At 50.7% G+C, this 23,933-nt stretch overlaps 2 protein-coding genes across 2 annotated transcripts in view; both read right to left on the bottom strand.

Moving 5' to 3' along the window:
• Nucleotides 1–918: 918 nt before the first annotated feature.
• Nucleotides 919–19,902, bottom strand: LOC125953764 (G-box-binding factor-like). Its single transcript, XM_049683537.1, has 2 exons — nt 18,947–19,902; nt 919–4,768 (listed from the first exon to the last, which is right to left on the bottom strand). Exon 1 carries the CDS (start codon nt 19,637–19,639, stop codon nt 19,073–19,075), a length of 567 nt encoding a protein of 188 aa, XP_049539494.1. The 5' UTR covers nt 19,640–19,902; the 3' UTR covers nt 919–4,768; nt 18,947–19,072.
• LOC125953771 (pneumococcal serine-rich repeat protein-like) overlaps nt 19,902–23,933 on the bottom strand; it is a 29,449-nt gene continuing 25,417 nt past the window's right edge. Inside the window, exon 3 of the mRNA XM_049683545.1 lies at nt 19,902–20,129. Within this exon, the coding sequence (XP_049539502.1) occupies nt 19,907–20,129 (223 nt within the window). The 3' untranslated portion in view covers nt 19,902–19,906. The remainder of the gene's footprint in view (nt 20,130–23,933) is intronic.

The following is a 23,933-nucleotide window of genomic DNA, read 5'->3' as shown; positions in this document are numbered from 1 at the left end:
TGGCGGCCGCAAGTTTCTTTCGACCATCATGTCCGCCACAAAACATGTCCCAATTGTGCATTGATCGGGCTTAATTTCGGATGCTCAGATAGAAGGTGTGAGGTGCATACGTCATGGTCTCCATTTGATCCAAACGAGAACTCTTTGGTGCTGGCAAAAAGCATCAAAAATTGAGTAAGAATTGGTAGAACAAGTGCAAACTAGTAATGGGCATTGTTCGATCATTTCTCGGGTGGAACACATCTTTCACGCACATAAGACACGGTTGGTACACTTTTTTATCCATTTTATTCGAAAGAACTATCTTATACTCTGTTTCGTAAAAGTTCGTAGCTTCAACAAGCTATGCTGAAATCCCTTCCTCTCCTTTTATCTCTTTCTCTCTCTCTGTGTCTCTCTGTCCCTCTCTCTCTCTCTCTCTCTCTCTCTCATGATCTTGACTGGTACTGACGCTTCCGCTGCCACATCAGGAACTGACCGATCCGTGCCGATCATCGAACTCTGCTTGCCATATAGTTTGTGTCGCTTTACACTGATTAGCTTTTAGCTGTTAGCCGGATTCCCGATTCCTTGTTTTCTACTCTTCAAGTCGGTATTGATCGTTCATTGCACTTTCATCGCGATCGCTCTACGATCCGATCCATTGATGCTCGCATTTGATTTGATCTAATGTTGGTGATAGTTTTAATACTCATAGCTCATTTAACGTTTACGGGATTTTGTCTTTGTCTTATGAGATGAAGTTCAACGCTTTCCGATCCGTTGGCCTCTCCACTGCCCCCCGTCAACTGTTGTGTGTATGTGTGTTTTGCGATTATCGTTTATCTTCTTTTTGCTATCAATTTACAGTTTTCCTTAAATATGTTTAAGCGCGCTATGTGGCGCTCTCGATTTTGTATGCTGCAATGCAATTTCCTGCTTTACTTTGAGATGATTCATTTGTTTGTTTTTTGGTTACCTCGTATTTTTGATAAATTGTTTTCCGTTCTTTTGATGTTTTTTTTTTTTTACTTTGTATGTTCATTACTTTCGCTAGGATGAGGGGGAGATTTTGCTTTCCATTTTAGGTCGTATCGATTGGCTAGATGTGTGTTACCTGTGTGTGTTCTCTCGTCTCTTCTTCCACTTATCATCAACAACAATTATGGGGTTCTTATTGTACAGTTATTGGTCGCAGCTGTCTGCGATCGGTATTCTACAAGTGCCTTTACCTATTTTCCTTTGGACTCTATATACTGTTTCATGAATGATTTCTCGTTGGATTTCCGACTATTATCTTCACGTTCTACAAACCATCGATTGGATGCTCGGATTTAGTTTGCTGTGTCTCTCTCTCTCTTGAGTGTCTTGCATGAACAAAAAATTAAAAACAATAAGGAAAATTCGCCCTAAAAGAGGCATCTGCATTTGGTTCGCTCTACATCGGTAGAAGGAGAAGGATTTTCCTCAATTCCCGTTGGCTGTCGTAGAGAGCTAGAAGCGATTGGTTGCGACACTATACGAGGCGCTTAAACAGGGCGCGAGAGACAGTTGTCGGATTTACCGGCATCACATTATCTGCAGGAAGGGGGGAGCGATATTTTCATCAGCAGTTCTTTCGAGAGAGAGATACAGCGCATTCAGTTTGCATATGGATTCGGTTATGTACATGTACGGGATGACAATGATGATCGGTCCACGTGTAGCGTTTGTTTTATTTCTCTCCAGTATTTTTTGTCCCACTTTTATTGATCTCCTCCAGGCAATATCGTTTGCTCAATCAATTAAGGGTATTTTTGCGGGAGTGAGAGAGAGAGAAATGTAGAGATAAACGAGAGAGCGCACTGGAGGCTAGGATGATGATTACAGATCTCTCTACAACTATACACATTCCATTTTTGGATAGGGAGGGGGTCAGATAAAGGGGAGAGGGAGGGTGCTTTACACTCCACTTCATTTCACATCACGGTTATTATGCTTAGGGGGTTTATGCATCATACTCAGTAACAGTAGGTAGGACCACATTATTAGCTTGCCTCTTCCGCAATCCTCGTCTGCAATCGACTTTATTATTACCTCAGGTTTCAGGGCCTTACTGCCTAGGATCTTTACAAGAGCTCGAGCGGCGCGACAATTCCTTCCATCAATCTCTGTCTGGTATGCGTCAGGTTCATTCGTTCGCTTCTACATCATTGGCTATAAACGGTCGGTTCGAGTTCTATCCGCGCGCACACAAGTTGTTTCAGTGATCTCCGTCACCTATCGGCACCTGTGGACAGTAAGGTTTGCTACTATCGATTGCGAGACACATAGAGACACACACACACGCGTGTTTGTGTGCCTGTGTGTATGGTAAGGTGAGTGTGTGTCTGTTGTTGTTGTTGGTTTTATGTATAGGATAGGTTTTAAATATAAATAAATATGTTTTTACATCACAGTTCGTTAAAATTAAAAACAAATTGTTTAACTTATCCCGCGCGCATAACTATAACTCAATATACAGCGATTTCTTTACAAGCGATCTCTATCCTTCTATCTCGCTCCAATCCCCCATTCTTAATGCTGCTAGGCGAAAGGGTGGGACCCCTTTATCTCTCAAACATTCCTGCTGCCTGATACAGCTACTACAGCCCACTGCTGGCTACTACACAGGACACACGCACACGCACACACACACACATGCGGGGCACAACTACACACACCGACACATGGACATTCAAACACGATCGTGTAGAGTATAATAGCTCACACAGAGAGACACGCGACCAAAACCAGGGACACCATGATCTCTTGTTCTTTACAGTGTTTCCTCCTTCCTGTGTTTGTTTAAAAATTTGACTTTAACTACTGCTAATTTCACTAGAAACAGGTTTAGATTCCTCTCCTTTCCCCCCTCCTTAGCCCCCCTTAGCTCATCGACATACACACACACTCGCGTCTCAGTCTAAGAAATATAACAAGCTTACGCGATAAATTATTGGAAATCTATAATGTAATAGTACGGGCGTTGCAAAAGGAAAGGTCGAAAAAGGCGAATTCCTGTAGTGCTTCCATAAATCCCTTTGCACAACACAACCGACCACCCGTCGTAATAGGCGCTAGGGGCGTCATACCGGTCGTCCGCTAACACACACATTGTGCGGTTCCGGACCCGAGAACTCATGAGCAGGAAACCAAAACAAAAAACCCTTAATAAAACCGAAATCACTTTCTATTGGCGCGTGGCCACCGGAAGTCGCGCCACTATTTACACCTATCTCTCTCTCTCCCTAGGACCGTGAGAATGGAAGGAGGTTTCTGGGATGTTATCTGCTGTACCGAGTGTTTCCTCTCTATCTCTCTCTTCATCCTTCCCTGTGTATCTGTGGTGTGTGGTGTGTGTCTGTGTATCTGTTTGGCATTATTTACATACGAATTTAATTATTTGGTCTACGTTATATCATGTCCACCGTGCTTTAGCTCAGCTGCTCAGAGCTCACCTTCTTTACACCAGGGGGTTTAATGCATGACTTTCCGTCGCTAGCTGCTAGTCGTAGTGGCGGCGGCTCCTACTTGAGATGCTACATTCCTGCCTATGACCAACCGCGATCCACAATGCTGCTCAATTCGCAACTCAACCTCGATCCTTCCTACTCGATTTTCTGTCTTGGACAGAGTTTAACACAGCAGCGAGGGCGCTTTTTTGTTTTTTTTCTTCTTCGCATTAGTAACATTTCGGTATTTCGGTTAGCTTTCTCGTGTTCTTGCTGTTCTATTTTTTTCAACCAATTTATGCTCCCTTTTCCTGTTCCACTTGCGGAGCCATGCTTGCCAATATGTAAATTTGTCCTAAAATTTCTTCTAACAAAATTTTCTTTAATCTTCTGCGCTTTGCCGGGGTTGCCGCTGCTGTTTTTCTGATTTTTGTTCTTCTGTTCTATTCTCACTTACCTAATCAAGATAGAGCTATGGTGATGGTGCAGGTAGGAGCGCTTGATCCTAGCTAAAACAGCTATCCTGCGAATGTTTGAGTTCTTTTTGTTTTCGCCTCTCGTTTCGTGCCCCTCTAAGTTTGGTATCTTTGCAGTTTTTTTTGCTTTTCTTCAGTTTCTTCTTTGCTCTATTTACATGGTTTTACATCCGACAAAACCGTACCAGACCAACCAGCGGCGGGACTAGTTTTCTTCCGGTTTGTCTCTCCTGTTTTTGATACGCACAAGACACACCCGTTTTGCACACCGTGGTGTGCATGTGCTGGCCCACTTTTCATCGTTTGTTTTTTTGCTTGATTTAATACTATTCTATCGGAATTTTCCGGTGGAAGGACATCCGCATCATCCTTTTTGATTTTGTCTCGCCCGTTCTACCATCTCCTTGGGGTACTTGTTGCTTCCTTTCGAACAGATTTTAACCAACGAGACTTCATCGGCGCGTAGTAGCAGAAACATCATCGACGTCGACCATGTTGTCCATCCTGCCGTGTTCGACGACGACGACGTCCGTGTTGTTCCAGCGCAACCCTCGGTTCATTGTGTTCCAGGCCACGGGGTACAAAGGAAAACGAACATGGCTGTAGGGCTTCCTCTTCTGGAGGCAGGCATAACACACGCACACATACTTATCAGGGGATTGTGTCCCCCCCCCGGCAGCGGAATGTGCGCTTCGGTGGATTGCAATTTTCCAATAACGGGCCAATTGTTATGCTATACCTCTTTAGCAAAGCATTCCACGCGTTTTGCTTCGTTGCCACCTCCTGCTGCATGTCCTGCCTGGCTTCTGTCTGCATGCATACTGTATCTCCTGGCTGCACCTGTTTCGTAATAATGAGAAACAACCGTTTTATTAGCTATTCAAAGAGCCCGTCGTCGTCGTCGCGCTAGGTACTAGAATGGAGAAGTAGTTGCGAGCGTGAGCACGAGCGCGAGCACTGGGGCGATTGGTATTACTGCTGCTTCGTGTACTGCTACTATCCGAGGATAAACAGGAAGAAGAAACCCCACGGGAAAGCGGTGGTGCTGGTGGTGGCGTGCACTTCAGACTCTGCAATAATATGATCTGGAGGATCGCACTGAAAAGCGTGCGCACCTCTCTCTTCCTTCCTTCCTCGCAACGCACTCGTCGTTCCGTCAGGGAGGAAGGGCAAGTTGCTTAGCGAACGGATTTTTCTCTCGAAAGCAGCGGCTTAATACCACCACCACCTGCTCCTTCTTCCCATTCCTCTCCCCCTTAGCATCTGTTATCTGTTTCCGATTTCCGAAGAATAATGATTGCAGATCTCTACCGAACACGAACATGCTACCAGTGCACGAGATGGAGCAGGTGGTCGGGGGTTGAGGTGGACGAGGACTCTATCCATCGGCAACTCCAGGCGTGCTCGGGAATTGAATTTATTGAATTTATGTAAGAGGTTCTGGTATACCGGGCGAAATGCGAATGCCAGCGATTGATTGCACCAGAGAGCAGCATTTCCTCTTTGCCCCTTCTTCCACTCTCTCCCGAAGCCTCCCTAACGGGGGGAACAGAACCGTTCCACTGCCACCACCACCACCGCCATCAATCAACAGTAACAACAGTTGCTTCGCCTGCAGCAACAACACGCTAGCTAGCTCGCAGCCAGGCAGGCAGGCAGGCAGCATGTAAACAAAAGCACACTTGATACAAGTACCCTCAAACCCCTCGCTGCCACCACTTACACTCCCCGTACTCTACAATCCTTCAATCCACCAACCAGTTCGTTATAGAGCGAAGTGGCGGCGTGGTGGCGAGGTGATTGTTAAGCGCACACGAAGGAAGGTTGTTGCTGCACCGAACGAACCTTCCTCCCCGGGGAATCCTCGGGACGATGGTGCTGCTGGTGCTGGCTGTGGAGTCATAACAATTCCCGATTCTCTCCGCCAAAAGCTTTCCCCTTCCCCTTTTGCTAGCGCGCAAGGATGCCGCGAAAACTCCCGGACTTCGCTGATTGGTTGGTGGTTTAGGTTTGTGTTTTGCTAGAGGTCCCGACACATGGTCCATGTGTCGGCCTCTCTCCGTGTGTGTGTGTGTGTGTGTGACTAGCGAAAGCTCTGGGCGACGACGACGAAAACGACACGACGGTATCGTCGTCTTCGGTGATCGCCGAGGATAAAGCACCCAAAATAGGGGAAGCTTAGGAGGTTTTGCATCCTGCATCCCGCATCGCATCCTCCACGTGTCTTTCGTCCAAACCAAAAGCGGAATTCGGGCCGCGAGGATCACGCGGTCGTTCGCTCGTCCGCTCGCTACGTTTACAACAACACGCGCCAGAGGTTGGAAAGCTGCTGGAAACCGGAAAAGGGGAGAGGGAGCGCGCGCATGCGCTTCCGCGGTTCCAACGAATCGGGCCACACCGAACCGGATTGGGATTGGTGGTCGCACAGGACACGTGTGCGTGTGAAGGGGGGGGGGGGGGGGTGTCCCATGAGCACGAGGTCAGTTCGGTTCCAGGAGCATCAGCAGCAGCAGCATCATGGTTTTCGGGCGACGACGGCGGTGGCGGCGGTCATCTGGAGGTAATGCGATGGAGCCGCACGGTGCCACCCACCCCCACACACAGACACATCCACAAGAACGACGTCCGTCGTCTTCTTCGTGTTCTTCTTTCCCTCCGGTCGTGTTGTCATCGACACACATTTAGGGAGGAAAGGAGGCCTTGCACACGCACACACACACTTTCGGGAAAACGAAGCGATCTAATTTCGATGTCCTTCTGGGAACTCTGGCCGATGTTCTGCATCGCGTGGCACACAACGCGCCTCCGGTGGTGGAATGCGAAAAGGGGTTGATGAGGATTTAGTTGTATTCTTAACAAGTGGGGAGTGCCGAAGAGAGAAAGTGAGACAGAGAGAGAGAGAGTAGGACTAATGTTATCACGGCATTAGGTTACCACTAAAATGTGTGGAGGGAGGTGGTCGGTTGGTGTCCTAGGAGGTGGAAGGGGGAGCGAAATTTTCCTCAACCCACCGACACCACCACCACCACATTTACTGTTTGTTTTTGCGGGAAGCACGATGATGATGTTGCTGCCTTTGAGAACGCGGATAGTGTGTACATCATGCCCCTTTCGCGGATCATCAACCGTCACCGTCATCCTCAACAAAACATAAACACACACACACACACACACACGCACACACACTCCTGATGGAGCAGCATTTTGCTGATGAAAGATGATGATTTCGCCCAGTGTTCGCTTTTCCGAGGACTTCCTCATCCAAGCAATCTAACCTTACTCGAGGTGCGCGCTCTCTCTCTCTCTCTCTCTCTCTCTCTCTCTCTCTCTCTCTTTCTCGCGCCCTCTCTCGGTCTCGTTCTAGTGCACTCTCGCTGTTGGTAACATATTAGTTATCAAAAACATATATAACAGCACAACCACCGAAGGGAACCGTCCGCGAGTCAGAAGGCAGTGCCCCCGCCCCCTCTCCTAACACCCTCCGGGCATCATGTCCTACTACCACCACCGACCGCGGCAAGTGCATTAGTGTCTGACATGACTCTCTCTCTCTCTTCACCCATGGCCTGCTATAGAGTGGGCGCACAGGAGGCGGGCAGGATATATTTGGTAAGCGGCGCACATCACCACACAACACGACACCCCTTCCCTTCCTCTAGTAACATCTCCCTCTCTCTCTCTCTCTTTCTCTTTCTCTGTCTCTGGGGCAACATTGAGGAGTGCGCATCGATGCAATTTCGATTTGTGGCTGTCGCACACACGAACACACACACACACACACTCACCGACAACACCGACGGCAACGTTCAATCAAAGAGATCGAAGGAGGCGATGGAAAACCCACCCTTTCCTGGGGGGGCGGCGCGGAGGGAACGGAAAAGATGAGTTTCCATTTCGACACTAACGATGAACGACGACGACGACGACGGCGGCGGCGATGGCCGCCAGCGAACCGCCACGAATGGCGCAGCAGCAACAGCGGCAACAGCGGCAGCGGCGGCGCTCTTTATGCATGCTGCGTCGCGCGCGCTCTGCTGCCTTTAGTTTTCGGTTGCATGTGAAAATGCAATGTGCATTCGGCTGATGCACTAGGCGGACGGGCCGGGCGGGGTGGTGCAAAGATGACAGCTAGCCGAGGCCGGGGCTGCACTACACCAATGTTTACCCCTACCTCACAGCTGGGGATATATGCTTCTCATCTCTATCTCACTCACTCGCTGCAGAGAGGGATGCAGAGCAGAGCAGAGCAGAGCGTATATGGTGTTGGCCGCGGCGGTATGGTGTGTACGTTGTTTAGTGCAGCACGGAACGAATCGAATTTCTGGGGAATTGTTTACCGCGTGCACACTATACGCAGGCACTACTGCTGCTGCTTCTGCTGCGTGCATGTCATAAACGCAATGTTTGCTACGATGCTGAGTAGCGAAAATCGCGATCACGAAAGCAAAGCGCGTCAATCATGGCCTCCTCCTCAATGCGAGCTGTCCCGTGAAGCGGGCACGAGAGTTTTCAAAAAGAAAATGACCAAATCCCCGGATTTCATTTCTTTAGCTGTTTTCTGCTTTGAGGAAGTTCACTAACACATCTTCGCCGTGCACACGCAATACTACCTTTCCGGACGGTCGGTCGGCTTTGTTATCGTTTAATTGTCCTGGGGATCCAACCAACCAACCAACCAACCAACAGGTTTCCTTCCAGGAGACGAACCAAGAATAACGATGCACCCCCACCCCTCAAAAGCTCCACCAAGGGGGTGGATTTTCATCAACTGAAAAAGGGCGAAAGAGGCCTCACCCCATCAGCCTAACGGAAAAGGCGCCTAATTGTGGTACATTCCTGGTGTAAACGCAACAAAGTAGCGTCCCTGGAATGTGTTTGCGGTTAAAAAGGACCAACAGAGGAGCGCGGACAGGATCTCCCCCGCCTGGGGGAAGCGCGCAGTGACCCAATTATTGAGGGTTGCTGTACGTCGGGGGCTGGCAAAACGAAAGGAGTAGTAGTGTGTTCCGGGGCCGGGGCAGGAAGGCATAGTAAGAAAGCTGCTCCGTCATCTCTATCGTTCTGTCAAAAAGAGGAAATACTTGGCATACACACACACACACACACACGGGGTTTTCTTTTGAAACGAAGAGATCCCTTTTCCATGGCCACCATCGCTGCGTAGTGGAGCTGCGAGTCGGTTATCCGCGTGTGTGTGTGTGTGTGTGTGCGCGCGCCAAGAGGAATGCTTTTATCGATCTTCTCTTCCCACCCCCCTCGGTTTCACGTATTTATTTGTAATTTCCAATCGATCACGTGCAGACAGTTTGTGGTACGCTCGTTGGTCCTCGATTGCCGAACACAGCCACACACTTACACTCTGGTGCGCTCTAAGGGAAAGGAAAACACATTTTGCCTTCCAGCCAGTCAAACAGAGTTTCGAATTACTTGCCGCGCCACCAGCGGTAAAAAAAAGGTTTCAACACCGCAAGGTTTCCGATGCCATTTTCAGGAATGTAGGTGCCCACTTACACCAGCATATATCCTTCCTTCGCAGCAACAACGAAAGCAAACTTTTAAATGAATAAAGATAGATGCGATGCAGCGGTCGGTGTGCATTCTGTGCAGCCCCCCCAAAAAAAAAGTTGCTCCAGCTGGAAACTTTAAACCAAGAATATGGTGTAAATGGTTCTATACACCGCCTCCTGCTCCTCACGTCTCTGACCAGAGGAACCGAAACCGGGGGATAGAAGTTGGAGCAAAAGTTTTCTTCCCAAAACTTCATCACTAACCAACCAACCAACCAACGAACCAACCACACACATAGCGGTGTAATGGAAGTTGAGATGCTGGACCAGCAGCAGCAACACACAGACAGCATACCCGCACACACATACAGACACACCACCACAATTTATGATTGAACACGAAATGATTAATTGCGCTGCTATTTATTTTCATTAGTGTGATCAATTATTTTGTTACTCATCCGCGGCGGTGCACACACAAGGAGACTCTTCTCTCTGGCACAAGGGGTCAGAAGGGGGTGCGGCGCAATGGAAAAGAAAATGAAGAAAAGAACAGCACCGGAGGGAGAGACTCCGACTCCGGCTTCGACTCCGTGCATCGAGCATCTAATTGATTGGCAGCGAAAAGTGCAATTTATGCAAGCAACTTTTTGCAAGCCAGCAAACAATAGACAGAGAGCTGTGTTGGCTGGCTGCTGGCTCGCTGCTCTACGCTACGCTCGGTTGGTTGGTTGTGTACACAACCACCACGGTAAGGATACTAAACATGTTGAATGGGATTTCATCGACTCCGGATGAATAAAATATCAATATCCTGCAGGAGTATGAGGCAGACTGGCAGGCAGGGCAGGGCAGCGCGCTGTTGTGGCTACGGCGTCCCGGGGGGAATGGATAGCCCTTTAACACACACACACACACGTGCACAGACATTCCTTTCTTTGCCGGGTCTCTCATTGGCATAAAGGTAGGCAAAGGCTCACCGCGGGAAAAAGGAGGGGGAAGGGAGAATTTGATGCAAATCGATCGCCAATATGATGGATCGAGAGCACATTTTTTCCAACAACGAAAATATCCCCCTTCAACTATTTCCCCGGAATAGCCCTGGCTGGTGCACTGCTTTCGGGGTGGCATTTTCCACGTTTTTCTTCCAAATTCCAATGGTGGAAAGCGAGAGCGAGGGAGAGCCATGCAGCCACATTTATCATTATTGAAAAGTGCAGATGAGAAAGATTAATCGCTTCTGTTGTTACTGCTGCTGCTCAGCATGAAAACCATATCGTTGTTACACCATTACTACAACCCGTGTGCGCACCGCCACCTCAAACAACCACTCCCTAGACCGCTAGAGCCCCGGATAGATGGATGGATGGATGGATTGAAAGAAATTATTATTATTATTCCCGCTGCCGCCTTTTTTTTGCGACTCGTGCGAGCTCGTGTGTCATATCGGGGAGGAAAAGCGTCCGCTAGCCACCCAAAAGGAAGGGGAAACGCACTGAAGAAGAACATGATTTACCCATTTTCAACCGACAAACTCATCTCTCGTGTGCGCCAAAACTTTCGCCAAGTCATTTTTCACTCGATGGCTGGTTGGTCTGGTAATTATTTTGGGTATGCTGCGAGCTTTTCCAGCCACCCTCTGGCCCTCTGGCCCTCTGGATGGTGATGGCTGGTGGTTGCTGGTGGTACACACGACGTTAACAGAAAATCGGTGAGTTAACAGAAAATCGGGATCCCAAGTTTGCGCCACGAACAAGAGATGATCATGCTACTACGCTCCAATCCAAGTGGTGGTATCAAGACAGGCGACGATGGCGGTGATGGTGATGTTCCACAGGCGGCAACACTTTGCACTCACATTTGAATACATGTTCCTACAGTCCACCTTCTCCTGCTCCTCTTCCCACCGCGTGTGTGGATAACAGCGAGCGAGACCTGCAAAGAACAGGTTGTAACCGTGGCTCACGGCACACCATCACCGTCGTACACTCCCTGCTGCTTGTCATTGCCCGGTTGCGCTTCTCACAAATTAAAGAGACAAACAGCTTCACCGGAATCTTCCAGCTGCAAAAAAAGCGGGTCTGAATTTCGGGACTTCTACTACCACTACTACTACTACTACTGCTGCTGCTGCTGCTTCATCGTCGGCACAACGTGCGGAGTAACGACCTCCATTCTGCGGGGGTCATAAACATGGTGGTTCGGCACCATTTCAAGGTTAAGAAGACTAGCCGCCAACGAGGTGTTTGCACAGAGCACTGGTCGTCGTTGTGGTAAAACGAATTTTCGCAAACCTTTTTTGGGCGAGCGAGAGGATCACGTGCACTGCGCGGCTGCTCTTCTCCGGTGCGAATGTAATAAAAGGAGAAGCTCCACCCTAGCCGTGTGTCTACTAGAAGCACGCGACTGGTTAAACAAACTCCGAGGTCGCGGAAAGGCGAAACCGTTTGCTCATATTTACACCAAATGGATCAACAGAGCACCACCGCCACCAGGGCTCCCCGGTTGCAACGCCCTCTTCCCCGTGATCGTGATCATCAAAGCATCGTTTTCGCTAATAAACAAAACGACAGATTGGCGCGCTGGGTGCTCTTCTGGAGTAGATCGATCTGAAAGTGATCGCCATTAACTAGAACCTCTGTCCGTCAGCCATTTTGAATTGCTCCAGAACAATCACCCACTGCCAGAGGTGACACAGAACGTTAGAAATGAACGCACACACATCTCATCATTGCATTGCATCGATCGCAACCGGTACGATCGGCACAGCACTATAGTGGCCCACTCTCTGAGTGCATAAATCTCATCGTCAAACGCTGCACCGACGACCACAACACAACACAAGAATCACCATCGTGTAGATGATGTGGTGGCCAGCCGGCTAGCGGAAAGAACGACTGGCGCGGAAAAACTGCCCACAGCAGCAGCAGCATCAGCAGCAGTAGCACTATTTATAGAACCGAAAATAGCACAATTTGCAAACCCGCGCGCAACGACTGACAGACTGATCGCACAAACGCCCAAAAGACCACCCCACTTGGAAAAAAGATAGAAACAGATTCGAGGAGATTGCTTGGATGGTTGTGCTCTAGTTGCGCTGCAATCCAAAAAACATGTGCGCACCACAAACACTGATACATACAGAGCAGTAGTCGACGCGATTACGCCGCGTGGTGGTCTCACCATAATCATTACTGGCGAGTGATTCGCCGATTCGCAAATAATGCAACGGCACAACAAACCAACACGACACGCTTCTGTTGCTACTAATGATGTGAACGCGGCATGGCGAAAAAGGTCTCAAAACGGTTAGTCGGTATTAACCTTTAAAAGGGGTTGGAAAATTGTGAAACTTCATCCCCATCCCCGAAAAATTATGCTCCAACGCTTTTCAGGGATGATGCGTAGTACGACTCGGAACGCAAATGTTGTGCCTCACATTTGGAACTCACCGTTGTTTATGTCCAATAGTAGTAGTACTACCGATGACAAACGTAGGACGATTTTTATCATTAATTTACTTTTAATGACTTATGCATGCAACTCCAAATTTCGCTATCGTCAAGAGTTGTGATGCCCTCGTGGAGAAGACCACCCGGGGTAGTCGTGTTGATGACCGATATAGTGATGAGTGTTGGCAAAATGTTCCTACTGGACGCTATACACACATGTCAGCGATCGAATCCCCAGCAGATTTCTCAATCAGTGGGTCCTCCCGGGGAACAGAATTTCATTAGGGAAATACCTGCTTCACCCCCCAACAAGGTGGGATGTCGGATAACCGGATCCTCATACGACGACGACGACGACGACGACGTAGAGTCCGTGGCCTTTGAATTTGGGATTCAAAGCAATATCTCGTCTCCACTTCCCGATCGATTGTAGCCCTCCTGCTTCACCTTGGTTGTGGTTCCTCGATCTTGGATTAGCTACCAGGGATTACCGCACCCTACCCCTGTGGCCATCACCAGAACCCATCGCCCGAGGGGGGCCCAAAAGGTATAAACCCTGCAGCAGCGCAACATTGAAGTGTGGCGTGGGAACACGCGTGTCCGCTGCTGTTGGGCAAACAAAGGGAAATCCGACCCCCCGCCGAAAAACCAAGGAAGTGGAGTGACGTGTGGCCCCACCACTCCACCTTCTCTCCTTTCGTTCCCTTCCCTTGCACGCGCCCGAGAAAACCCGGAGAGCTTTGAGCTCTGGTGAAAAGATGAAAAATGTTTCCCCATACATAAAGAGGATTTCATCCTGGTGGCCGGCCATCCATCCTGGTCTCCTCCTGCGTTTCCATCCTTGCGTCTTGCGTCTCCATCCGGTAGAGGCAGAGAGAGAGATAGAGCAGGTGTGAGAGAAAGAGAGCGAGTGTGACGTTCTCTTCCAGTATTATTGATTTTCTGTCATATGACTTTAATGGTCCTTCCGGGGTCCGGAGTCGCGCGCCGCCATCTCTCGCACCCACACACTCGCACAGGAAGTACACGCGGCCGCCGACGGCGCCGCGCGCCATTCGCTTCGAGAGGAAGTCGTTCCTCTCTGTCGTTGTCGTTCGACTACTGCTACGTACGACGCGCGTGTCCTTTTCTCCCGCTCTCTCTCTGTCTCTCTATTTCTGTTGCTCTCCCGGTCGCGATACACTCTAAAAAGCTCTTTGGAGCTTGAAGACACGGACACCCAAAGTTCCGGTTGTTCTCGCGCCATGCGCCTCCATCAGGACCTCTCCTTCCTTCCTCTTTGTCGGTTAAGTTTGATCAAAAGTTCGATGCGGTTTTCGTGTGTTCGTGGTGGTGGTGGTGGTGCTGTTGGTGGTGTTGGTGTGTCCTTCTTCCTGTGTGCGGTGCGCGTTGCGTGTTTGTGTGCGTAATGCGCCCTCTTTCTCTATTTCTATCTCTTTCTCACTCGCAAGCCCTTGTGGAGCTACTACTACTGCTCGCTGCTCACTGCTTCAAATTGGAGGGATGGTTTCAGCTAAAAAGAAAATAAGAATATCAACACAAAGACACGCACAAACACACTCATAGGGACATCCTTCGCGGATGGTTACATTCGTTCAACTCGTCGGGCATCCTCACAACAGCAACAGCAACCACAACACACAACAACAACAGCCAGGGGACAAAAGCGACCAAAACTTTCCGGGGAAAAAACTGCAAAATTTCCCACCGAACGAACGAACAACGCATTTCGCATGAAAAGCTTTAAAGAAGGTGCGAGAGATGGGAGCGCTCGCGCCCGCGCGCATGTGTGTGTGTGTGTGTGGACACTTTGCAATGCGTGGTACCCTCTCCTCGTACCCCTTCTTCTCGTTCTTGTCGTCCTGTGAAACACGGAAGTGAACGTTCTTATGTGTGCGGCTGGGCTGCTGGGACCGAGGCTCTCGCGCGCGCGCGCGCACATACAGCGTTCGCGCTGCTGCTGCTGTCTTTCCAGTGCTTTCCAGGAGCTCCAGCAGAGGAAGGGTAGTGGGAGGCGGGGGTGGGGGCGGCCACAGCGGCCATAGAAGTGCGTAGAGCAACACACAGCAACACCTCAACCCGGGAAGGATGGCCACGCACAGCACAGCACAAGCTTCCTTTCCTTGTCTCTGTCGACATCCCTCTCTGTGTATGTGTGTGTGTGTGTATAAACACCCTCCCCAAAGGGGGTGTTTATTTTCCATCGAAAGGCGCGAAATGGAACGAGGCGTTCGTTGGGTGGTGGCCTCTTCCTCGTCGTCGTCATCGTCGTCCTCCTCCTTTCGTCGAAATGCAATAACGTTCCACACACATCAGGATGCACACACATCAGGATGCATTCGCCGCAACGTAGAAGGAGGGGTAGTCAGAAAGTGTAGGAGGTGTAGCGAGGGGCACGAATATGTTTCTCCACATCCCTCGCCCTCTCTCTCTCTCTCTCTCTCTCTCTCTCTCACACATACTCTTGCCATCAATTCTGAGAGCTGGTGAGCCGGGGTTTTGGAAGGTTTTTCGGAAACGATGCATCGACCGACGGAGCGACCGAACGACCGACGACCTCTCCAGCACAGGAGGAGGTATGATCCCCCCCCCCCCCCCCCCGCACCCGGTGTGTAAATGCCTTTTCTGATGGAAAATTCGTGGAAAGCACCAGAGCAGCACCAGAGCACCGACCGATCGACCGCACACACCACCAGCGATGGCGGATATCGATGATGCATTAGACAAGAAAACCGCACCTGGCCTGGAGCTGGTTGGGGGAGAGAGACAGAGAGAGAGAGATAGAGAGAGAGAAGGTATTGGAGGTCCGGGTTTTTGGTGTATCGTGAGGCCACCCAAAGAGCCTGGCCGATGTGTGCGTGTGTGCGTTCGTGCAGTACCTGGCGCACGGTGCAATGGCCACATTGGGTTGAGTTGAGAAGAGAGCACCCTGACCAACCTGCCCCGTTGTTCCCGGGGTATTAATTGCGTTGCCTGGGTCCTGCCTGCCTGCCTCGATGACCACGAAAAACATTGGACACACACACGCGCATGCATTGCGTTCTCGACGCAATGAGAGGCCTGCTGCTGCTGATGCTGGCCGGAACCACAAAAACGGGGAGGAGGAGGTAGTGTTGGTCGTGGTCCGGGGTTCGGAGGATCGTTTCGCGCACCGCAACGCACCGCACCTGAGGACCGGAGTGTGTGTATGGTTCGCTCTTCCTATAGCTCGCCGCGGCAAACTAATGGCCCCACCATCTAGGAGGCCTAGCAACTAGGCTCCTTTTCGCTGCATCGCGCGCAATCAGCCTCCTCTGATGATGCTGATGGTGGTGGTTGCCAGGGCGCAATTCCCTCCCTAAAAAGGTGGAGTCACCTGGTGCCCCGGTGCGGACGATGGCAGAACGGATATGATGCCGCCACGCAGCACGCACCGCGCTCGCCGCACTCCAACGACGATGACGACGACGACTCCAACGACGTTGGTTGACGGTTTTAATGGTAAACATAATATATTGCAAGTAAATATGGCGCACCACCACCACCGCCACCGATGCCACACAAACCCGGTTGCTGCTGCGTGCAACCGGAGATGCGAAGAAGCGAACGGCGCCTAATATCGCTTTTGGTGCGTACGTACGTGTGTGTCGCGGACTGTACGTGTGGTTGATGTGCGCGCACATACACACAAACGCACGGTGTGTGTGTGCACACGTGTGCTGCTGTCCGCGATGGACGACGATTGTGATCTGGTCCCGTTGCCTGGCATCCAAGCAGCAGAGTTTGTTTATGGCACCCTCGGACCAGAACACTCTATGTGCGCGTGTGTGTGTGTGTGTGGTGGAGCCCAGGTAGTCCTGCTTCTGTCAGAGGACGTCTCTTCTCTCGATCGATTCCCGAGCCAGTCACCACTTTGGATACCTTATCCTTCTCGACACACACACATACACACGCGACAACCACAGCAACCACAGCAACCAACAACCATCAGGTATAGGAAAACCGGACCGGACGGGCCAGGGTCCTAAAAAGCCGACCCCACCGAGATCACCACCTTCGGCCGCCATGATAATGATAACGTTGAAAGTGGACCACAAAAGGGATGCTGAGAGGAAGAGGTGACGATGATGGTGGTTCTTGCAAGCATCAACCAGCAAGTATTAACTACCTCGTCTCTCCCTTCGTCTTCAACCGGATAGTGTCCGCGATCTGCCCCCAACCACGTGTGTGTGTGTGTGCCATGAGGATGCAAAATGCAAATACGATATTTCCATTCGTTGGTGGTGCGGTGTGCTCTCCACACCTTGCTGCTGCTGCTGCTGCTGTCTTGCCTTTATTTTATTTCCTGCATCCCACCAACGCCACCCCATCCCGGGTTGCTTAATTCCCGGGATTGATGATGGTGGGGCTGGCTGCCCGTTGCGTACGAGGACAAAAGATCGAAATTTCCCCGGGAATCTTTCAGCCACAGCCACAGCCACGCATGTAGCGAGCACGGACCTGCTGCAGATGCATTGTTTAGAATCTAATGCGCTCTTGGGCTTATAGCACGAACACACACGCCACATACGCACACACACACACACACACACACACACGCACACACGCAGCCGCCATACGCACTAGAACAATGGCGAGCGAATTGGGCCACGGTATCCCCGGGACCGCCGACACATCGCGGAAATTAATCTCGCTGGACAGAGCAAGCGCCCCGGTTGCTAGGGGTGGTGCATGACAGGTGCACCACCCGGTGGTCCAACAAGTAGTAGGCTGTTGGTGATGAGGTGTGGAGCGACGCTGTTCCTTCGAAAATCAAAGGATGCGCCGCACACGAGAGTGCGCTCTCGGACGTCAGCAGTAGCCGCGTTTGAAAGGTGTGCTACTGTGCGTGTGTGTGTGTGTGTGTGCGTTGGTGTGTCCAACGGCACATGTTCTGTTGTGTGGTGCTGTCTTCACCCTCTGTGCCTCACCACCCACCAACACGGTCCAAATCAACGGTCTGACCACCCGCCACCCACACACAAATCAAACAGCGCGCGCAATAATTAATTCAAATTTGATGTTACTGAAAACCATCGCAGAAGCCCAGGTCCCCCTCACAGCGGTCACTGTCATCGTCGTCGTCGTCGACGCGTTCCCGTTGCCGTGGACACACACTGCGTACTCTGTGCTGTGCCGTGCGACGACAACGACAACGACGACGACGACGTCGACGATGACGTGGTTTCTAATCAGCAACCCGCATATTATTTGACGGTAGCGGCCTACGATTCACATCCACCGCTGCTACCGTCGTGCCGTGTGCTCTCTAATTGAAACAAACGATGATGAAGGAGAAGAAGGAGGAGGATGGAGGGCCCCTGCACCCCGCTAGTGGTGGTGGTGGTGGTGGTATCGAAACTCTCTATAATTGCATGTACACACCACCACCTCGGTGGCGCATGATGGCCCAAGCGACACATCGAATCAGTCATCGCGATGACGATGACGACACTGACGATGTGCAGCAGCAGCAGCAGCACCAGGACACTACTGCACTTATCCCGTGAGATGCGAACGGGAAACAGTACGGCCACCATCACCACCTCCAACGATCTTCTGCAATCGAAAAAGAATAAATAAAACAACGCGAACTCGCGAACTCGCGCACTCGAGGAAACGCACCACCACCATCGTCGCGTCATCAGCAACGACAGCAACATGGCGACCGGAAAATTACGCGGGTCATCCAAAATGGCCGCCAGCGTGGCACTATCCCGGGGGGTACCCGGGCCCCGGTTCGTACTGTACGAGCGAACGACGGGTTATCTCGGGGTTGGAGAGAAGAAAGATAAATAAATGGAGCTTCCGCGGGTCCCGCGGGACTCGGGCCACCCCCGCCCCAAAAACAACCCCCGAAGAAAAGGTTCGTTTGATGCAATCTAAATGAATATAACCCCAACGCAAAAGCCCCGCGGTTTCATCGAGCGAAGGCCACACACGCATTGCCATTCGCTCTCTATCTATCTGCCATTCCAGTTCCAGTTGCTCGCCGCTCGTTCGCTCACGCGATCGTATCTATGTCGATGATGGCTACATACCTGAGGGTAGGAGGAAGTGTACTGCCCCCCTCCTCTTCGGGGAAGAGGGTGCCGTTTTTGTCGTTATCCTAGCACAGCCTTTTCCCGGTGTATAGCGTTCACAGTGCGCGCCCCCGGACCGGTCGCTTAGTAGTTGCTTTGGAAATGATTAAAATCAAATCCGAATGGATTGCGCTGCGACATCAGGGCTGCGTTCTGGGCGGCGGCACTGAGGGAATGGTTGCTGTGATGGTGATGGTGCTGCTGCTGCTGCTGCTGCTGAGCGGCATTCGAAGCGGCCGTTGCTAGGTGACTACCACTGGAGCCGTTCCCGCTTGCTGCGGCATTGAGGCTTTGCTGTTGCTGCTGCTGCTGCTGATGGAGCTGCTGTTGCTGAAGTTGCTGCTGCTGAAGCTGATGATGCTGTTGCTGCTGCTGATGATGGAGCTGTTGTTGTTGTTGCTGTTGATGCTGTTGCTGCTGATGCATCATTGAGGCATTATTCATCATTGCCGATTGTTGCTGAAAGTGTTGCTGCTGCTGCTGCTGCTGCTGATGGTGCTGTAGCTGTTGGTGGTGCTGCTGTTGGCTCTGCTGCTGATGCTGGAGGTGGTGCTGCTGTTGGCTCTGCTGTTGCTGCTGGTGTTGCAAAAGGTTGCCAAGGTTGTTGCCAAAGGGTGACTGGAACGATGAACTGGCGGCTAACGCGTCCATCGTCGCGTTATGTGAATTGTGATTGGAAGCGTTGGCATTGCTGCCGTTGCCATTGGTGTTGCTACTGCCGTTGTTGCCACTGCCGCTGGTACTACTATTGCCAGTGCTGCTACTGCTACTGCTGTTGTTGTTGTTGTTGCTCGAGGTGTTGTTGTTCGTATTGGTGCTGGTGCTGTGATTGCTGCTATGGTGTTGCTGTTGATTCAGTGGAACAACCGTTTGCGATTGTGATCCAGCAACAGCGGGCTCTTTACGAGCCCCATACTGTCATTCGCCCGTGGCAGTGATCGTAGTCCATTGCCAGGGACTGTGATAGCTGCCCGTACCACCGCCTGCACCACCTCCCGCTGAACCTGCTCCACCACCAACACCACTGCTACCACCGCTGCCGCTGCCACCGCTACCCGCCGTACTGCCGCCCGTTAGCGACATGTTGCCGGCTCCTACCATCGCTCCTACACCAGCGGCCGCTGCCAATCCTTTCTGGGCACTGGAAACAAAGAAAAATGGAGAAGACGTTAGTGGAGGGACGTTAGGAGGTTTATGAATTGTATTTCTTGTAGCACACCACAACACCACTTCACAGAAATCAGCATCAGCTCCGCTTCGTCGTAATCGATATTCTGAGTTCATGCAACCGTAATGATGCTTGTTGGATGATTCTGAGCACCACACAAGAGCCCGGCACGATTATGCTGCTGCAAACAAAGAAAACCCAAAGTACAAGAGTGTGCTGTGAGTCAGAGAATTGTCATCCTCTTACTGCCGCAGTGCCGCCTTGGATGGATCCCCTCTCGAACAATCGGGAGCAGCGAACCGATTAAAACCCCGATTCCAATATGGCCAGCGAACCGAAGCGTAGAACATGGAAAATTCATGTCAAAGTAATTAACAAATTCACTTTACACCAGCCAGCGCGAAGATGCCGAGAGGGCTGCTAATGGTGCTAGTGCTAGTTCTGATGCTTCTTGGTGCTGCTGCACATGCAGACAGCTTGTTGAAAGGTTTCCCAAGAAGAGTTGTGCGCTGCTCCAGTGGTTTTAACTATTCATTCGATGCATTTTCCAACAAGATGCAGAGCATCAAGAATCGTTGCCTAATGCATATACCCCCTCTTTTCCAGATCGGGGCACCGCATCGGACGTGAAAGGATTCGAGCTTTAGAGAACAATGTTGCCGAGGATCATCGGACCTCGCGCACGCAGCAACAATGCTCCTGCAGCAGAAAGCATAAGTTTTCAAATTTGTTGTCAAGTGAGCCAACGAGCCATCGAGCACCGACACGGTGGGGAGGAGGCTTGAGTGTCCCGCTCTGGATCGGACATCGAATCATCACCATCCTCCTTCTCCTTCTCCTCATCATCAGCCGGGATGATGAGGGAATCGGACCGTGAAAGTGATGAAAAGAGCAGCAGAAAAACCCCACGCTGCGAGATCAACGGCTTCATCACAATGGGACCCGCAACCCCTTGTACTTGTCTGTGTGTCTGGGTGCGGCTGCGGCTAGAATGTCCATATTCCGTGTACCGCGACTCTCCGCGACCGGACGTTGCGTTCATCGCTGGGGCTAATTGAATTAAAGCCATATGAACAAATAAAAACGCTTGTACAGCGCCGCCGAGGTGGAGGGGGTGCAGAATCAGGCCCAAAAACGGCGAAACAGATCCAGAATCCAGAGCTTCGTGCTGGGGAGGAGAATATGCAGGCACGGTGGTTCTGTTATAAGATGCTTTGGTGAGCTGGCATGGATGTCTACCTCCCTCCCACCTCACGCGTCTGTACCGAGCGAGAATTGAATTGATTTCTTTCGAAAAATGGTTCGAACGCTAATGAAATTAAAACCGCTCCAGTAGAACCGCGCCAAACCGGACCATTCCCCGAATGTACGCAGGATAGTCCAGACGGGCCAGACCCTATCCGAATACATTCTCGAAATGGTGTTGAGGCCATTTTATGGTTTCCGCAATTCGGATCGGATCCGGTATAGCGTGGCGGCTCTGACGCATTCAGAGCGCAGCCATTTTCAATATTTTGCATCGAAATAAACGGTAATGAAGGTGCAATCTGGGCGGCAGCACTGAGAGGACAGCAGAGAGAGAGAGTCTAGGAGTATTATAATTTTCCTATTTTTTCCCCCCCATTTCACCGCCAGAGCTATCACTTTCCGGTATAACGAAAAAAGTTATAATGGACTATATCTTTCCCCATCTGCCGGAAGTATTAGCTCGAGGGCATCCGCCTCCACCCCGGGGTACTGGATGCTGCAGCTGATGGATAGGAAGGATTAAAACCGATCTTGAGCAGCACAAACAACGCGGCGATGCTGCTGCTGCTGCTGCTGTTGATGTGCGGAAGATGAAGAAGTTCCACGAATGGTGTTGCTGGCGTTGGCTCGCCGCTGTGGCATTGATTGAAATACATTACGACGAGCTTTATTTGAATTTAATAAAGATAGATGGCCCGGTGATGCTGGTGGTCGTTGCTACGGGTACGGGAGGGGCCGCCGTTGGTCCACAACTTTGACCAACGGTCTCCTCGCGTCCAGAGACTTGCACAATAACTTGGCCATAATGTTGTCTAGTATCAATATCTCCACAACACAAGACCACAGCTTATTCAAGACAAGACCAGCAGCAGAGAGAGAGAGCATCTAACGTAGTTTGAGAAAATTTGCTTCACAGAGAGAAACAGAGCGACGGATATACAAAGAGAGTGAGAGAGAACACCCAGCATCTCAGAAGAAGCGGACGAACAAAAGACACACGCTGATGGAAAAACAATAAACCAGCATTAATGCCATCAGGGAAGGGTGTGCGCTGCGCTGATGCTGTTGGCGGAACGGGGGAGCTTCCGAAATTACCGTGGACACGCGGGTGGTGGCAGAATCAAACGTCAGAACGGGCGCACTCCAGCTGCTGCTGCACAATATGGACGACGACGACGACGACGGTGACGATGTCGTCGTACGACTTTTGATGCAAAGTCGATTGAAACGACGACAACAAAGAGTTGAATCGTTGAAGGAAGGGGAACACGGGGGACGTGATGAAATGAAATTGGAAACACAAAAGGAAGGAAAGCTGTCACAGAGATTGATCTTCAAGCCGCACCCAACAACGGACACCAGCATCACGAGACCCTTTAACTAACACCAAGTCAAGCCAAGCTGGTCGTCAGTCTTCTTTGTGAGTCTTTACATCATATTGAGGTTCTCCCGAACCCAAGCATCTAGTATTTGGTTGTATAGTCAAAAGGCTACACCTTTATAAAGCATTTAAAAGAGTAACAGCATGATCGTTGTTTGAAGTTGGAACACTTGGAAAGCTATTCGGACTTTGTCCGGGTTATAACAGAAGATTCTTTGCATTACAACAGACCTTCCCTAGTATAGGGAGCTCGTCATCATCGTGGAGAATCAGGTATACATATATATGCGGGTGCATATGACCTGCGATAAGTTGCCACCGGAGGCCACATTACCACCACCAGCGTTGCGGCGCCGCTCTTCTCTTCTTCGCCACACTCCTGCTGCTCTCCAACTTTCGACGTCGATTTCCGGTTCGTGGTTTTTGCGGACAATACTGGTCTCTCGCCTCTTTTGCTACGGGGGCGGCGCACACACAATAATGGTACCGATGGCGATGACGGCGCCGAAACACATCCATGCACAACAGTGGTTTCGACGATGTATTTATGGTATGTCAACCAGCAACGCACCGCACTGCAAGTACCGCGCACCGGACCATCAACAACAAGCCATCCAGCCAACCAGCCAACCAACCAGTCAGTCAGTCAGTCAGTCAGCGAAGCATATCATCAAAGCGACACCCTCAGTGGTGCACCATGGGATCGAGTTGTGACCATAACTCGACAGAACCAGAATTCTCGAGTTGTTGGTTGTTTATGGGTTTTTGGGCTTACAGTTCAACCCGAAATCGAAGGTATAGACATAGGAGCATGTGCCTTTTTGTCCCTAATTAAAGTGTCACATTCTTGAGACCTTCGACATCTGCACAGCATCTCGAACACGAGAACCTCGGTCATTTCACACCATTGGGCAAGTGCAGCGAAAGTGCAGCACGTCAGAAACTTGAACCGTGCGTCACCGGAAACCAATTATTGCGCTACGGATAAGGAGCGAGATAAGAGAGCGAGCGGGCTGCAGCTGACATTAGCTTTTCGTAAACAGTTCATAAAAAGGTCTTTTGAATCCTGGCAAGAAATGCGATACCACGCGATACTGAACAAAGCTGCGCGAGAGATGGTTAGAGAGATGTGGGATGTAGTCCCACAA

The sequence above is a fragment of the Anopheles darlingi genome, chromosome 3, assembly GCF_943734745.1.
Source record: "Anopheles darlingi chromosome 3, idAnoDarlMG_H_01, whole genome shotgun sequence".
Lineage (NCBI taxonomy): Eukaryota > Metazoa > Arthropoda > Insecta > Diptera > Culicidae > Anopheles > Anopheles darlingi.
This window is presented reverse-complemented; position numbering and strand designations above follow the sequence as displayed.

Excerpts from the sequence above, each read along its gene's own strand:
- LOC125953764 (XM_049683537.1), bottom strand. The coding sequence starts at position 19,639 with ATGGACGCGTTAGCCGCCAGTTCATCGTTCCAGTCACCCTTTGGCAAC.